Source organism: Lycium barbarum, chromosome 1 (assembly GCF_019175385.1).
Source record: "Lycium barbarum isolate Lr01 chromosome 1, ASM1917538v2, whole genome shotgun sequence".
In the NCBI taxonomy this organism is placed as follows: Eukaryota; Viridiplantae; Streptophyta; class Magnoliopsida; order Solanales; family Solanaceae; genus Lycium; species Lycium barbarum.
Window position 1 is genome coordinate 140,087,736 of NC_083337.1, and position 16,674 is coordinate 140,104,409.

Here is a 16,674-nt window from a genome sequence, read left to right on the forward strand (position 1 = left end):
CTGTCCCGTCTTTATGATGTTTTGCACTCCTTGTAAGGGCTCGTAGACAGATGTATATAGTTAGATGCTCCATAACTTTGTCGATTCATATGGTGTATATCATTTTTGGCAGCCTTGTCGGCTTGTACATATGGGCATAGTTGATAATGTTTATATAGGCATGCATATGTTTGATGTAACTTGTGTCTCTTTAGTTGTGGTAATTACGCGTTAGCCATGTGGCTCACCTAGATGTAATTATAAGAAGTATGTTAAGAGGTGCTCGGGAGGCTAGCCCCGAGTACCCGTCATGGCCCTTCGGGTTGGTCGTGACATATTTGATGTCACGTGTATTTGAATTTTATTTGAATGTATGTCTTATGTATTTGACTTATATGTCTTGTGTTCCATATGTATGGAGAAGAAGTTAGGAAAAATATGTAAGAAAAGAAATATTGTTAGCTAGGTTTGAACTTGGGTGGGCAGGGGGAGAGCCTTGCCTAATAACCACTTCAGCCACTCCAATTTTATGTATTTTAGTGTAGCTACAAATGGTAATTTACAAAATCACTGTAGCTACTAATTATATTATAATTAAATGAAAGGGTAGTTATTATTAATAATTAGGTCTTAAAAGAAGCTACAACAAGTAAAAATTCCTAAACTGATAGGGTTGGCCCGTCCTAACCCGCTGCCCGTTTAGGATTGGGTCCGGCTGTCATTTTAGAGACTCGTCAGTAAAATCGGCTAGCCCATTTAATTCTTTTAACCCTTTAGGGCTGGATTGAAATGGGCTGGACCAACCCGTTCTGACACCTCTACCTCGTATCATATCCGTGACAATAACTTACCTCCTTAATAATTCAATATATATATATATATATATATATAAGTGCCATGAGGGGTACGAACACAGCTTTCAATAGCTGTACCATGAGCTTCACAATTTGTATACGCAATGAATACTTGTATCCTAAGCTATATAACTTGTACACTTTATCCAACTATTTTTATATCCCGCGTAGACATATGTCATAGTACTTAATATTTATTCCCTTCTCGTGTATATACGTATGCACTTAAATTTTAATTCTTCAACACATTTATTTTCTTCGTGCACTTTTACTCAGACGTATGCAGTTCAATTTTAATTCTCGTACACAAATTTATTTTCTCCGTGCACTTTTACTTGTTCACTTTTGATTTTTCACGTTCTTGCTGAATATTTATTCTCTTCTCATGTATGCATGTATGCATTCCAATTTTAATTTTCCGACACATATTTATTTCCCACGTGTACTTTTACTTGTGCACTTTTGACTTTTCATGTTATTTAAGAATTAATAAATGAGGGATTGCCATGGGGGTACAGACACAGTTTCCTATAGCTGTACCATGAGCTTCACAATTTGTACACACAATGAATGCTTATATCCTAAGCTATATAACTTGTACACTTTATCCAACTATTTTTATATCCCGCATAGACATATGTCAGAATACTTAATAGTTATTCCCTTCTCATGTATAGACGTATGCACTTAAATTTTAATTATCCGACACATTTATTTTTCTTCTTGCACTTTTACTTAGACATATGCAGTTCAATTTTAATTCTCCTACACAAATTTATTTTCTCCGTGCACTTTTACTTGTTCACTTTTGACTTTTCACGTTTTTGCTAAATATTTATTCTCTTCTTATGTATACATGTATGCACTCCAATTTTAATTTTCCGACACATGTTTATTTCCCATGTGTACTTTTACTTGTGCACTTTTGACTTTTCATGTTATTTAAGAATTAATAAATGAAGTGCTCCCTCCATCCCATATTAGTTGGCTACATTACTTGGCTTTTCACGTTCTTTAAGAATTGATAAATGAAGTACTCCCTTCATCCCATATTACTTGGCTACATTACTATACTTGACTTTTCACATTCTTTAAAAATTAATAAAAATGAAGTACTCCCTTCGTCTCATATTACTTGGCCACATTACTAAAAATATATATTTTTCTATTATATATAAGCCTGAAGGAGGGACGAATACCGCTCCTCCAGCTTGTACCATGTGCTTCACAAATTGTACACACAATGAATGCTTGTACCATAAGCTATATAACTTGTACACTTTATCCAACTATTTTTATATCCCACGTAGACATATGTCATAGTACTTAATATTTATTCCCTTCTCATGTATAGATTGTGCACTTCAAATTTAATACTCCAACACATTTATTTCCTCCGTGCACTTTTACTTGTTCACTTTTGACTTTTCGTGTTCTAGCTGAATATTTTTTCTCTTTTCATGTATAAACATATGCAGTTCAATTTTAATTCTCCTACACAAATTTATTTCCTCCGTGCACTTTAATTTGTTCACTTTTGACTTTTCACATTCTTTAAGAATTAATAAATCCCACGTGAATATATGCCATAGTATTGAATATTTATTCTCTTTTCTATTGACGAACACCGCTCCTCCAACTTGTACAATGAGCTTCACAAATTGTGCACGTAATGAACGCTTGTACCATAAGCTATATAACTTGTACATTTTATCCAATTATTTTTATATCCCATGTAGACATATGTCATATTACTTAATATTTATTCTCTTCTCACGTATAGACGTATGCACTTCAATTTTAATTCTCTGACACATTTATTTCCTCCGTGCAATTTTACTTGTTTACTTTTGACTTTTCGTGTTCTTGCTAAATATTTATTATCTTCTCATGTATAGACATATGCAGTTCAATTTTAATTATCCTACACAAATTTATTTCCTCCGTGCACTTTAATTTGTTCACTTTTGATAATACTGAATATTTATTCTCTTCTCATGTATACACGTATGCACTTCAATTTTAATTCTCCGACACATATTTATTTCCTCCTTGCACTTTTACTTGTTCACTTTTGACTTTTCACGTTTTTGCTGAATATTTATTCTTTTCTCATGCATATATCCATAACTTTTGGTACAAATTTGCATTGCTATTGTTCGTTCTCTTTTCACGTTTAATGTATTGAGAAAGAAGAAAAACGGGGATAAAAGTCACTCCCTCTTATCACACATTCTTTAAGAATTAATAAATGAAGTATATATTTTATCATAATATCCATATTTATTTTTTGGCAATTAAAGGAATTTTTATTAATTACCAAGTGTACTTTTTTACAAAAACCAAGGGTGAATTAACAAATTCAGGCCCTTCTCAGTCTATCCTCTATACCAAGGAAAACTACTAATTACAGTACTTCCTAAAACTCACAATGAGTTAATATAGCTAAAAAGTCTCTGATTCTGCCTGACTCTTACGCATAAGTTGAGTTTCATTTGATGCACCAAAACCTCTCTAGGGGAGACTTTGTGTTGAAAATATCCATATTTATTGGTGTATAGTCTCAATAGCCTTAGAAAATGATTTGAAAATAAGTAATTAATATAAAGAGTAAAATAAGACGAAAATTCCTTTCTCTTGATATGTTAACTTAGACAATTACTTTTATCCCCGTTTTCTTTCTTTGTCAATACTTTACTTATCTTACTCTTCTTTGCATTCTCTGATTATTGTTCCTTTACAATTATAAAACGTATTACTTTATATTTTCATTTCGGAATCAAAATTTGGTGATTTACGATATAACATATATCTTTCTAATTTTGATTTCTTTATAACAGTTCTTTTTATCTATAATTGCTAATATAAAAAATTATAATATAACTATTTTACCCCTTATTAACATATTTTTTATTTTTTAATTAATTTAATAAAAATATTTTATGAGTTTTGCTTTTAAAAAAGTCATTATATACAACAATGGTTCTTATGTTTGGATCTGAACAGTTAATTGATTGAGATGGATATCAACTTGTCAGTATACATATAAGATATTAAACAATTTAAAAGAAAAAATTTAGAATCAAAATATTAATTTTCCCTCACCTTCTTATTAATTTTCTTTTTCACATTAATGAACAACTTTCATTGTCATGACCATGATAAATTTTTAAAAGTTATTTATAAAATACAAATCTTAAAAACCGGCTAATTAAAATGAATAAACATGTTCGGCCCGTGCATCACACGGGCATATATGGCTAGTATTCGTAAAAACCCGTTTGTCGGTATTCAGTATTGGGTAGGACGTGGCACATGAGTACAGGAATCCTTCTATTCCTCGTTTGCCGGCGAATATTCCACGCTGTCACCGGCTTGTGCATGCAACAAAGTGGAGTAACAAAAACATGAAGTTCGGCCCCATAAATATTGTATTAAATTCTTTTCTAGTTGTAGCTTTATAGTTTAAACACTTTTTTTTAATTCAAATTTCAATCAAATATCGTCAAATGCCAATTCAAATATTCAATATTTCAGTTGTATTCTATATATTAAACCAAAACAGTTCCAAGAAATGGTGTCCAAACGAATATTTTCTATTTACTGAATCATTTATGAACAAACACGAATATTTCGTTACAGTTACTTGATATTTTTCTTATATTTAACTTATTAATAAATTAATATGATGTGATGAGATAAATTCTTCGTCATTTTATCATGGGGTATTTCATTTTCATATTATTCATATACGACAAAAAGCTGGATCGAATCTGTCATCCTTAAACCAAAATAAAATACTAATTATTTATCGGCTCTCATGTGTCTTCAGATTCCTCGCCGATGTTTCCTCTCTGTGTCGTTTTCTTTATGAAAATGATACCATAATTATTATTAGCCTGTACCTTTTATCATTAGTACAATTTTTCCATTCTTTGGTTACACGATTTCGTGTTGGAATGTTTATCTTAGGTTAAATATATAAAAATAATTTTGTTGATATTTCATGAGACACAAACTATAAGAGTCTCTCCTTACTTTAGTGTTACGTTACACTATTTCATTTTAAAATATTGGCTTAATGCATATACGACCCTTAAACTTGTCTCTTTTTTCATTTTGACACCTAAGTGTTGTTTCTATTGAGTCTCTGAATTCGTCCTTAAGTGTGTCTATCAAACACAATTCGACTTACATAGTATTCCATCTTCGTTATAGTAACATGCTAATATATATTCTAATTTAATTATGCTATCTTTTAGCTGAGATTAACAACAATTGAGAGGAAAAAAGGGATAACTCTTAATTAAGCTAACACTAGAAGAGCAGAACCAGCAGAAACCAATACATTCATGGTCTAAAGAATAGCTTCCCACATGTCTAAAATATTACTTCACCTTCATTTCCTCAATTTAATTTCTGCTTTTAATAAAAATCAAATTTAGGGGATTTGATAGACACACTTAAGGACGAGTTTGGGGGTTTAATAGAAACATCATTTCATTGAAGTGTCATGAAAAAAATAAGCAAGTTTAGGGTGCCGCATATGCATTAAGCTTAAAATATTATTAAATTATCAGAGGGAACATGTAATTTTAATTTATTTATGTTAAGTGTGTAATTGGAAACTCCATTTGATTCTCTTCTTCTCATTATTGAATTTAAATCCTTCTGATAATCATCATATCTTCCTTTCTACACTAATTAATACAATATCTGTCCTATAGAGAATTCTTGGAACTGTTCATTGTAGTACTTGATAAGCTTCTAGGCTTTGATAAGCTTCTAGGCTACATTTTCTTTCAATCTTTTTTCTTTCCCATTGACTTTTTGAGCTATTTTTGTGTGGGAATAGAAGAGAAAGAATATACAATAGTATGTATAATGCAACTGGGATGGGGAGAGGAGAAGGTTTTTATGAAGGTGGGGGAGGGGTGGTGATGACAAGAGATCCAAAGCCAAGATTGAGGTGGACTACTGAATTACATGAACAATTTGTGGATGCTGTCACTAAGCTTGGTGGTCCTGATAGTGAGTCTCCTATTTGTACCTTTAAATCTTGTTTTTGCTAGTAATAAATTACCCACTTCAATTTTAAGTTGCAACTGACAAAAGGGTTGGCATTGATTTGTATATATAGCATTTATTTGGCCATCTTTTTCTTCTTTGAGTTGGGAATTACTGAATTTACTTTGGTTTTGTAATAATTCAAGATCACTAATAAGAAGTTTCAAAATGACTTCTCTCAAAATTACAGTAGTGTCTTTTAAATAGTATGAACAGTTATTCTGCTTCGATTCGAGTGTTTCTGTGATTGATTTTAAGTTTTGTAAGTTGGATTGGAATTGTTTTCTATATATGCAGTAGAAAGGGATAGGATTGCAGCAAAATCAGTTGGACCACCAGCTTAAGGTTCTTTGGATAAAATACTTATTGCAGCCTTTTTAGCTCTTGATTGTTACTTTACCTATGCTATTTGCTTCAGTAGAAAGGAACTAATCATAATGAGCCAACCATTAGATTGACCCAATTTTGTTTCTGGATATCTTGCTATTGATTGATTCTCTTTTGCATCAATGTCCTTTAATTTAGGAAAGATATAGGGGAACAAATACAAAAGACCAAAATCTCGTCGAGGCTGCCAGTTTCCAAATGGTGTACGCTCTATTGCTTGAGATATACTTCTTCACATTTGCCTTAGATTTGGTTTCATAATTTGTTCACTCGTAGAATTCGTATTAAAGTTGATCCCATATCCTATTCCTAGAACAAGTTGAGGTCCTTTCTTTTGTCTCATGATGTGTCCCAGAAAATTATTACTTCAAACAACTACCTTGCTTAAGTTTTTTGTTTCTTTCTCTCCTATTATAGCGTTCTGGTTTGTGTGGATTTGCTTCAGGAAGTAACTTGTCCTAATTGAGTTGTTGCATTTGGAGTCATTTTCCATTTTGTGCTTTGCAATGTTTGATAGAAGGTCTTGGATTTACAGAAGCAACTCCCAAATCAGTACTGAGGTTAATGGGCTTGAAGGGTTTGACACTATACCATTTGAAGAGTCATTTGCAGGTAAAAGTTTGTTTCTGCACCTCTCTTTACCAACTTTTCTCTTCTCTGATAACCCCTTTGGCTGTTTTTTCTCCTTATATTTTCAGAAGTATAGACTTGGACAACTGTCCAAGAAACAAAATATCGCAGAGCAAAACAAAGAAAACAGTGGTGAGTTTTCTATATTTTTTGAGAAATTTCCACCAGAGAATGTAATGTGCTGCTGAAAACCTCTCCTATTCACACTTTCTCCTCATTATTGTAAGGCTTAAGATAGTTACATAATGAATTACATGAATATTGGGCCTGTCAAATGTTGATCATAGAAATAGTCAACTTCAAAAAGCAAACTGAACTAAGATTTTGTATGATCTTTGTCCTTTAGGACATTTCTTTTACCTCTGTTTTCCTTTTTGGAGTATTGAACTTTGTTACTCCCTCCGTCCCAAAAAAATAGTCTTAGTTTGACTTAGCACGAAGTTTAAGAAATAAAGGAAAGTCTTTTGAAATGTGTGGTTCAAAATAACCCTTAGATATTTGTGTGGCTGTAAATCATCTTATAGAGTTACATTGTTTCTAAATATAGAAATGTGCCAATCTTTTTGGGATGAACTACTATGAAAAGTGAGACAATCTTTTTGAGACGGAGGGAGTATTTTATAAGGATTCTTGTATCTGGATTGGCTAGTAGGAAATCTTATGATTGTACTGTTTTTTCAATCTCACAGGGGACTCATCTGGACAGTTTAGTTTGCATTCCTTAGGCCCCAGGACCTCTTCATTAAGTATGAACTTTATGCAAGGGTAGGTACCATGTTGTGCTTTTCTAGGTTTGATGCATTTGATTTAATCATGCCTCAGTGAACCTTAGTGAGCTTAATTTAATCGACTTAACTACTGCTTCTTGCTAATGCCACCTGTGTCTAAACAGAGAAGTTCCAATCGCAGAGGCAGTAATGTGTCAAATTGAAGTTCAGAAAAGATTACAGGAACAGCTTGAGGTATGTATAAACTTATTTACAAGCACCACTCATATTCCAAATGAGCGAAAAGCATGAAAACACACACACACACACACACACTGTGCTGTGGCCTCTCTATTACTGGAAGCCATCATCGTGAAGAAATGATCTTCATCTCGTCTTCTAGCACCCAACTTTCATCTTGATATGATATATACTTACCAACTATGTTTATTTTAGTGGCTGAGAAAACATGCACTGGCTTTTGGTCCCTCTTCCTAACAGACAAATATAATTCTCTCTACACAGGTGCAACAAAAATTGCAAATGAGAATAGAAACACAGGGTAAGTATTTGCAAGCAATATTAGATAAAGCTCAGAAGAAGCTCCCGGTCAACATGAACTCTCCTAGTGCACTGGAAGCAACAAGAGCTCACGTCTTTAATTCACCTCTGTCAAATTTAATGGATTACACACATGGAGAGAACCGGGACAACAACATTAGAACACATGGTAATAGTAATGAGGAGCTACCAAGGTCTCATTACATCATGGAGGAAGAACGAAAGAACGATCTCAATCTTAAGCTCGAAGAAGCTTCCATCAATTTCGATTTGAACTCTAGAAGTAGCTATGACTTTATCGGAAGATTGGGAATATAGCGTTAATGACACATAGTCAAGCCTTTTTAGTTGAGGTTGTATACGTCTATATGCATCACAACAATTGTTGGAATACTGCAGAAACAATACAAGATTATCATTGATAGTTCTCTTTCACACAAGATTATTCTACATTATTTGCTGTAATTTTCTTTGAACACCAAATTCAAAGATATTTATGAAAGATAATAAAAGCTAATTGAGATGGCGTTCTAAATATTCTTCCATGCGAGTGTAACGAACTTCAGGGTAGAGTGCAGAGGCTTCTTCAGCATTTTGTCCAATTTCAAAGTTAGTTAAACAACCTTCGTAGAATATGTGGTAGAAATGTCCCACTCCTACCTGCCCAGCATAGTCCATTCCTGCATCAAATGTTTTCGAATTATTCTATTTTGTTAAAAGAATAAGTGAGTAAAGATTCCTTTAGTACACAATTTAATTAACTAATGAAAGGTATAACTAGGACTCTAGGAGGGAATAATTTTCAGAATGCACGAGTTCCGGCACATTCTTTTGAACTAAATTAATGCGTTTATGACTTGAAACTTTTGCAAGCATCAATCAGATACTAGTAAAACATACTACATAATTAGATCTTTCTCAAATAATATTTACATATTCAACTACACAAGATGTACTATAAATCACAAATTCTTATAGTTAAAAGCATATATAAATGAATAATAGCAAATAACAAATAATTTTCCTCCAGAAAATAAAAAGGTACTCCCTCGTTTTAATTTATGTGACACTATTTCTATATTAGTTCGTTAAAAAAGAACGATATAGTTCTATATTTGAAAATAATTTAATTCTAAACTTCTCATATTACTGAACTTAATGAGAAGCTTTTATAGTCACACACATAATTGTTAAGACCACAAACTTAAAAAATCTCCATTTCATATTTTCCCCTATATCAGATCAAACTATATCACATAAATATAAATATTTGTGTTTAGACAGAGGAAGTACCTTTCATGGAAGATAGGAAGTCTTGTTCAGAGATGCTGATTTTCTCAAGCTCTGTTCCTTTAAGCTTTTCCCACTTTGCTATCAATTCCCTTTGAGTCAGAATGTTTTCCGGTGGTCTAAGGTACACAGTCTTGTTCAGTGTCCTTGGATCATCTATGCTTTTTATAGCGTATGTTGCTACATCATCTTCATCCATATACACCACTGCACATATTAACCCAAATAAGCAAAAATATCAAATTTTACAAAATATAAACACTTTTCTGAAAAGGGTAGTAAGAAAATAAATAATAAAACTACTCCATTCATTCTTTTTTATATGACAATATTTATTTTTTCTGTTACCAAAAAAAAAGGAAGAAATTTTTTATATTTGAATTCTCTTTAATTTTAGTCTACCTATTTTACCTTAATAATATGCTCCTATAGTCATAAAAATTTATACTGTATATAAGCATGAGTTGGGGTGGTTTCGTCGTCCACCTCCAACACACAAAATAAAAAAAATAAAAAAAGTGAATCTCATACTAAAAAAATCAAGCAATATATCTAAAAAAAAAAAAAAAGTAGACCCCAACACCTCCAAACTCATGTAAAAAAAAAAATGGACCCCATATTAAAAAAATCAAGCAATATAAAAAAAAAAAAAAAGTGGAAGCAATATCAAAAAAAAAAAAAAAGGTGCACCCCATATTAAAAAATCTAATAATATTCATGTAATTTCCAAAGTATCCCCATTAAGTCAATAATGGTGGATTCATTGTCACATGCGTATCAACCCATTAGTGGGAGCAAATGAAATTATTGTACACCAAAAAACGTAGACCCATATTATTGCTTTTCTTCAAAAGGTTAAGTAGCCAACCATACAATTTCCTTTCTTTTCTTATATTAGCTTGACATCTAATCTAGATATTTAACTGTTATATTTGCTATTCCTCCATGTCATTTATTTGTTATGTTTACTAAAATAAATATACTTAAAATATTTATATTTTAAAATAAGATAGAATTTAATTACTTTTTCATTTTTATTCTTAATCTAATAAATGTGAAAAGAGATTAATGTTGTAAAAGAAAAAATAATATTAAATGGAGATCAAATAATAAATAAGGTAAATTAGTCAAATTATGATTCTAATTGACGTTTCCTTAAAAAAACGTGCAAAAGACAACATGACAAGTAAAATGAGCTAAACATAGAATATTCACCAAAAATTAAGAAATAGTAGTTCTTCGTTTAAATAGAAAATCAAATTTCTACTTTGTTTCGTTTAAAACATGTAAAATTAATTTAATAATTTGAATTAGAATTATCCAAATCAAAATTTGATAAAAAATAATAATTATTTTTTTAGGTCCAATTTACATACATTAACAACAGAATATTTTACACCTTTAAATTAATCGAATTAAAATTTAAAGTATCAATTGATGCTTAAATATTACTATTGTTTTGTCTCAAAGATAGTTTCCTTTTAAACAAATCTTTCTCTTTTAAAAAGTATTAATAAATTTTTGCAAACTTTGTATTCGTAGCAAACACTAATATAATAAAATTTTACATACGGAGCACAACTACAATGTAAATTATATATATATATATATATATATATATATAACAGTGTAAACTTATGTATGTTTATTAACAATATAAAATATATATATTATCACTAACCAAATACAACTACATACACATAAATACACTATAATCCAAAGTGTTGGCACATGGGCATACGCCATCTAGTCTTAAAAGAAAATCCTCAGTTGCAGAAATGTTTTTGACCGATATATTTGCTTAGAAAATACATTGAATTGTTAGTAAAAAAATAAACTGCACAACGCCGTTGCCGGGATCAAACCTGGGCCACCCGGGTGACAGGCTGGAATACTTACCACTATAGAACAACTACTTGTTTGTTCAGTAGTTACAGTGGTAAACTTATCTATTTAGCTAAGATATGCTGAAACTTAGTTTTTATTGCATTTGAGTTTGACTTGTAAAAGCGAAAACTTGTAGCTTACACGTACTACATTGTGAAACTGATCTTTGGACTTTAATGGTATTGGGATAATGTGCTTGCTAATAGCAAGAAAAAAAACTCTCGTACTAATTGTGTACATACCAAAATAAAATAACAAGGGCATAGTATGTGTCTAAAATTTATTAATAAATCATACTCAGTTAACACTACATATTATTAGCTTCAGTTAACCCTATAAATTAATATAATTTGGTGTATCCACCGGAGACGTGTGTTTTTATTTATTTTTTATTTCTTTTCCATTGTTCAAATCCCATTAAGACAAAAATATGCTTGAAACCAAAAGAAACTATTAAAATAGCAACATCTAAAATTCCACAAACATCTTCATACTACTCCTAGTATTATGACATAAGATCACAAATGCTAAGAATACTTGAAATGTAGTATTTGTCAAAAGTCTGTTTTTTTCTTTTTCTTAAATACCATCTTTAGTCAAACACTATTGTCATATCATTTTTCTTGAACACTATCTTTAGTCAAACACTATTGTCATATCAAATATATATAAAACGGAGAGATAAGATATTAATCCATCTGTCCTGATTTATGTGATATTTTTCGCTTTTTGAGATTCAAACTTTAGTGTTAACCGTTTGTTTGAACATAGAATCTTTAAATATTTTGAAATAAAATTTACATATTTGAAAACTAGGTAAAAACTACTATAAGTCACGATAATTAATAATTTAAAATGTTTAAAAGGCATATAAAAGATTATGGTAAAATAACAACTCGTTTGATTCTCGAAATAAATTGAGACGGAGGGAGCAATTTTTATTGTGGTACCTTTAACATTGCCATCTCCATAGAGGGAAACTTTCTCTTTAGGAGGAACAAGGGTTCCAAGTTGAGAAAGATTGCCAACAAAGTAACCAGCAAAGCAATTAGCAGAGATGTAAGTATAAGGGATATGAGCTTCTTCTATGGCTTTTCTCACTTCCATTTTCTCATCAAATGTCACTCTTCCTGGTTCTATTGCATGTCCCATTAGTGCTGGATCCATTCCAAACTCCGATGGCAAGAAACGCTGCCAATTATTTATTTATTTTTTGTCAACACAAACAAAAAAAGTAGCAAAAATTAGTCAGAAGTGTGTCGAAATCACATAGGTAGTTGTTGGAGTACGAAAAGATACTTACCTGTATAGTGAAAGGGAATATATGCTTATAGAAATGGTTTCGTATCTTTACATAAATTTAAATACGTGGAAGAATCTAGTAAGAAAAGAAAAAGAACGAACGTATGAGTTTGACATTGACGGAAGAAAGAAAATACTAGCAATACTCTCTATTCGTTCCCCATTTATAAGATGTTGTTTGATTGGGCCGGGCACGTCAAAAAAATCTTAGACATGTATCGTCTCATTAACAGCATAATGAAAATATTTTAAAATTAAATTATTTCTAAATAAAAATATATAATATTTTTTTAGGATAAATTAAAAAAAAAAGCGTGTTAAATAAATTGAAACAGAAACAATAATATGAGAGATTGGATGGATAGTGAATCAATGAGTTAACTATCTTTACTGAAGAAATAGTGGTACACAAATAAGCGTTTATGTTGATCTTTTTTTCTTTTAATATTAGTCTGTGGATATGCAAAGCATAATCAAAAGATAACTTAAAACTAGTTTGCAGACGTAAGAATGGGTTAAGTGTGATGAAAGCGTTAAACTGTATCACATCTAGAAGATGGGGAGAATTAGAAAGGCGGTCTCTGTTGAGTGCAGACTATTTAATTAAAGAAGCATGATTAAGGGTAGCTATTAAATTACTAATTTAAATAGCCATCCTTTGAGTCAAGTCAAAGTTTCATCATCGGCTAGTAATGTTCACCGCTCCCCATCTCACCAACTTTATCTTTTCTATTTTTTTTTTTCTTATTTGCCTTTTGTTCTCCTGGACTAGATTTACAGAATAAATTCAGTAGATATATTATTGGATTTTATCCTTTTTATGGGTTAAATTATCGGACAGGTTACCATTCAGATACAGTGCATTGGATATTCTTATTGAATTTTCACGAGTAATGTGGACAGCTTGCCCTTTTAACTAATCTTGATAAAGAGATCACAATTAGACTAGATATGGACTATTCACGTTCAATTTTGTTAGACATTAATAATAAATTAAAGGAGAAGAACAAATTTAAGTGAAACCGATCAGAAACTAACCCTATGGTTTTGTACGAAACTATATTTGTTTTCATTGTTCTTAAAATTATGTGGTATGGTGTTGTAAACTCGTGGTTCATCTCATGGTTATATAACCATGACAAGTCCCATTGTCCCAATTTTTGTAACCACGAATATGGTGATTTTTCCGTGGTTACGTATTTCATTTTTCCATTATACCCCACCCGACACTATCCACCCCACCCCGCCCCTGCTCCACCCTACCCCCAACCCCACCCATCCCCACCACTGCCCCACCTTCGACTATCCACCCCACCCCCACCCCCACCCACACCCACACCACTCACTCCCACCCCCACCCCCTCCCTACCACCCACCCCCTTCCTCATCCCACAACCACCCACGTCACACCACCAACCCTTCACCACCCAACTCCACCCCCACAACCACTCACCCCCACCCTACCACCCACTTCACACCACCCACTAACCTTCACCCACCCCCACCCCACAACCACTCACCCCCACCTTACCATCCACTACCCCACCCTCATCCCACAACCACCCACCTCACACCACCGACCCCTCCACCACCCCCGCTCACTACCTACTTATTTTTTAAAGTTCCTATTTTATTCTTTACCTGAGTTTTATTACTAATATGTATAAACTAATTTCTAATTAAGAGTTAAGGGTATTTTAGTAAACTTACAAGTTATTATACAGTACCATACAGTCAAACCAAACAATACAAATGTTATTAAACCACAACAAACAATACAGTCTATCCAAACATTGTGTTCATTAATACAGTACAATACAATACAACACCATACTGTACCATACCATACTGTACATTAATGAACAACAAAAAACAACCATCCAAACAGAGGGTAAGACATGAGATTTGGGTTCATTAATTCATTGGCCGAAAAACGAAGTCCTTACTCCTTAGTTAGCCATATAATCAGAAAAATAGAACTAGTGGGTACATAATCTCATTTTGTTAAGATAAATTTTTACTTGAATGAAAAAAATATAAAATGAAGACAATGATATAATATTAATGTGTGCACATGAGGTTTTTCTACCAAAGTTGGAGGAGTACATTTTCCAAAATTATCTTTTTAACTATTGTTAGAATGCTTGTTACCTTAATTCCCCCGATCAAACTTACATTTAGCTTATAGAAAAGCATGAAAAGAAATAGAATAAGGGTCAAAAACACACCTTAACTATCATTTTTTTTTTGCGTTTCATATCTGAACTATCTGAAGTGAGACTTTCCTACATTAACTATCATCAGATAGTTAGCAAAACACACCTGAACGCCGACTAGACTAAATGTTTGACCTCAAACATCAAAATGCACGTGGAGCATAATTTTTTCAAAAAATTTCATCCATTTGGCATATGTAACAACTATATATGAGCTGACTCATTATCTTTTTTTTTTTAAATCTCCAATTAATTCTTTAAAACCCTAAGCTCTCCACCTTCTTCTTCATCATTTCTCAACCATTTTTCTTCATTTCTTCTTCTCTTGTGCAGATTTTCTCATTTATTTCTTCTTCATTATCAGCCTTGTTCTTCATTTTCTTCTTCTGTAAGAGCTAATAAGATTTCCCCCTTCATTTTGTTTCCCTTCATCTTCTTCATTGTTCATATTTTCTTGTCAAAATGAGGAAGAATGTCTTTTGCAAATGTGGGCACATTATCCACGTGGAATTAACTTTTAACCTAACAATTAATTCTGCCACGGTGGAATTATTTATCCAGGTGTCACGATTTTTAAACAAAAAAAGAGAGTGTATTACACACACCATCATATATAAGTCGAGGTGTGTTTTGATAACTATCTGGTGATAATTTAGGTAGGAAAGTCTCACTTTGGATAGTTCAGGTATGAAACACAAAAAAAATGATAGTTGAGGTGTGTTTTTTACCCTTTATCTTAAAAGAAATACTCTACTATATATATCAACTTGATGTGTGAGGCAAAAACAAATACACTTCACTCTCAATATTAATTTTACGGCATATATGTATATCTCTCTATATACCCTCCGCCCCCCACCACCACCACCAGTCCACCACACCCGCAAAATCCTTTTTTTTTTTTTTACTAAATTAATTATGCGATACAATTTACTCGGAACTACTGTATCCTGACATTATGAAGTTGAAGTCTTTAAAAACCATATGACACTTATAACTTTTGTGTACGTATAGCTAGTGATTACGAAAAATTAGTCAAACTGAGCCACGATTGAAGACGAAGAAATTAACTTTCTGGTAGATTACGTGAACATCTATGTATGATTTAATAACAATCTATGCAAATTAAATTTTTACTTTCAAGAGAAATAGCACAATAAAATACCTTAATATTTCCAGCTTCTTTGATGGCGTCAACCAACTTGAGTTGCAACAAGATATTGTGACTTCTGAAATGTACACCGGACATGGTGCATATAACAACATCCACCTTTTTGACAGCTTCCACTAGGCTCTTGTGGTTGGAGAACGAGGCCTCGACAAGTCGAGCACCTTGCTCCTTGAACGACAACAACATCTCTAGTTTGCCGATGTCGAGGCCGATCTCCGGCCTCTGCAGGACATATGTTGTATGTCCCTGTGCTAAGCTAGCCTTCACAATCCTCTTGCCCATATAGCCAGTTCCACCTACAACAAGAACCTTGCTTTTTGCCATTGTGTAGTGTTCTTGTTATTATGCTTTGAAGAGTTGGAGAAACTAAGCCATATATATAGGGAGATTTGCTAGTGCTTCTATTTTATTTTATTTCAAAGGTGTGTTTGAAAATTTACATGAAGTTTAAAGTCTTAACTACTGAAGCAATTTGGCATCGTGTCTTTTTCGTGACTATGGTTTTAATTGGAAAAATGTCTTAAGTTTTTCGAGTTAATGATGTACGCGCACAAACAAGAAAAAAAAAACTCTTAAAATTATATTGAGGAAACAATTAAAGCGTTATCTGGATTAAGACATCT

At 32.3% G+C, this 16,674-nt stretch overlaps 2 protein-coding genes across 3 annotated transcripts; one reads left to right on the plus strand and one right to left on the minus strand.

Annotated features, from left to right (window-relative positions):
• The first annotated feature begins 5,446 nt into the window (after window positions 1–5,446).
• LOC132640001 (myb family transcription factor PHL11-like) lies at window positions 5,447–8,624 on the plus strand. Of its 2 annotated transcripts, none has more exons than XM_060356406.1 (6): window positions 5,447–5,864; window positions 6,805–6,899; window positions 6,986–7,049; window positions 7,607–7,682; window positions 7,810–7,879; window positions 8,150–8,624. In XM_060356406.1, exons 1-6 carry the CDS (start codon window positions 5,711–5,713, stop codon window positions 8,501–8,503), a joined length of 813 nt encoding a protein of 270 aa, XP_060212389.1. In that variant the 5' UTR covers window positions 5,447–5,710; the 3' UTR covers window positions 8,504–8,624. The 2 variants fall into 2 exon arrangements, with proteins under 2 accessions (XP_060212389.1, XP_060212397.1); XM_060356414.1 differs by having other exon boundaries at window positions 5,453–5,864; window positions 6,823–6,899.
• LOC132639992 (isoflavone reductase homolog) lies at window positions 8,577–16,452 on the minus strand. Its single transcript, XM_060356393.1, has 4 exons — window positions 16,046–16,452; window positions 12,313–12,553; window positions 9,479–9,682; window positions 8,577–8,865 (listed from the first exon to the last, which is right to left on the minus strand). Exons 1-4 carry the CDS (start codon window positions 16,373–16,375, stop codon window positions 8,699–8,701), a joined length of 942 nt encoding a protein of 313 aa, XP_060212376.1. The 5' UTR covers window positions 16,376–16,452; the 3' UTR covers window positions 8,577–8,698.
• Window positions 16,453–16,674: the final 222 nt, after the last annotated feature.

Coding starts and splice junctions, on each gene's coding strand:
- LOC132639992 (XM_060356393.1), bottom strand. CDS start 16,375: ATGGCAAAAAGCAAGGTTCTTGTTGTAGGTGGAACTGGCTATATGGGC. Junction 12,554..16,045: donor AAGAAGCTGGAAATATTAAG/GTATTTTATTGT, acceptor AATAATTGGCAG/CGTTTCTTGCCATCGGAGTT. Junction 8,866..9,478: donor CTTCCTATCTTCCATGAAAG/GTACTTCCTCTG, acceptor CATTTGATGCAG/GAATGGACTATGCTGGGCAG.
- LOC132640001 (XM_060356406.1), top strand. CDS start 5,711: ATGTATAATGCAACTGGGATGGGGAGAGGAGAAGGTTTTTATGAAGGT. Junction 5,865..6,804: donor TAAGCTTGGTGGTCCTGATA/GTGAGTCTCCTA, acceptor AATGTTTGATAG/AAGGTCTTGGATTTACAGAA. Junction 7,880..8,149: donor GATTACAGGAACAGCTTGAG/GTATGTATAAAC, acceptor CTCTCTACACAG/GTGCAACAAAAATTGCAAAT.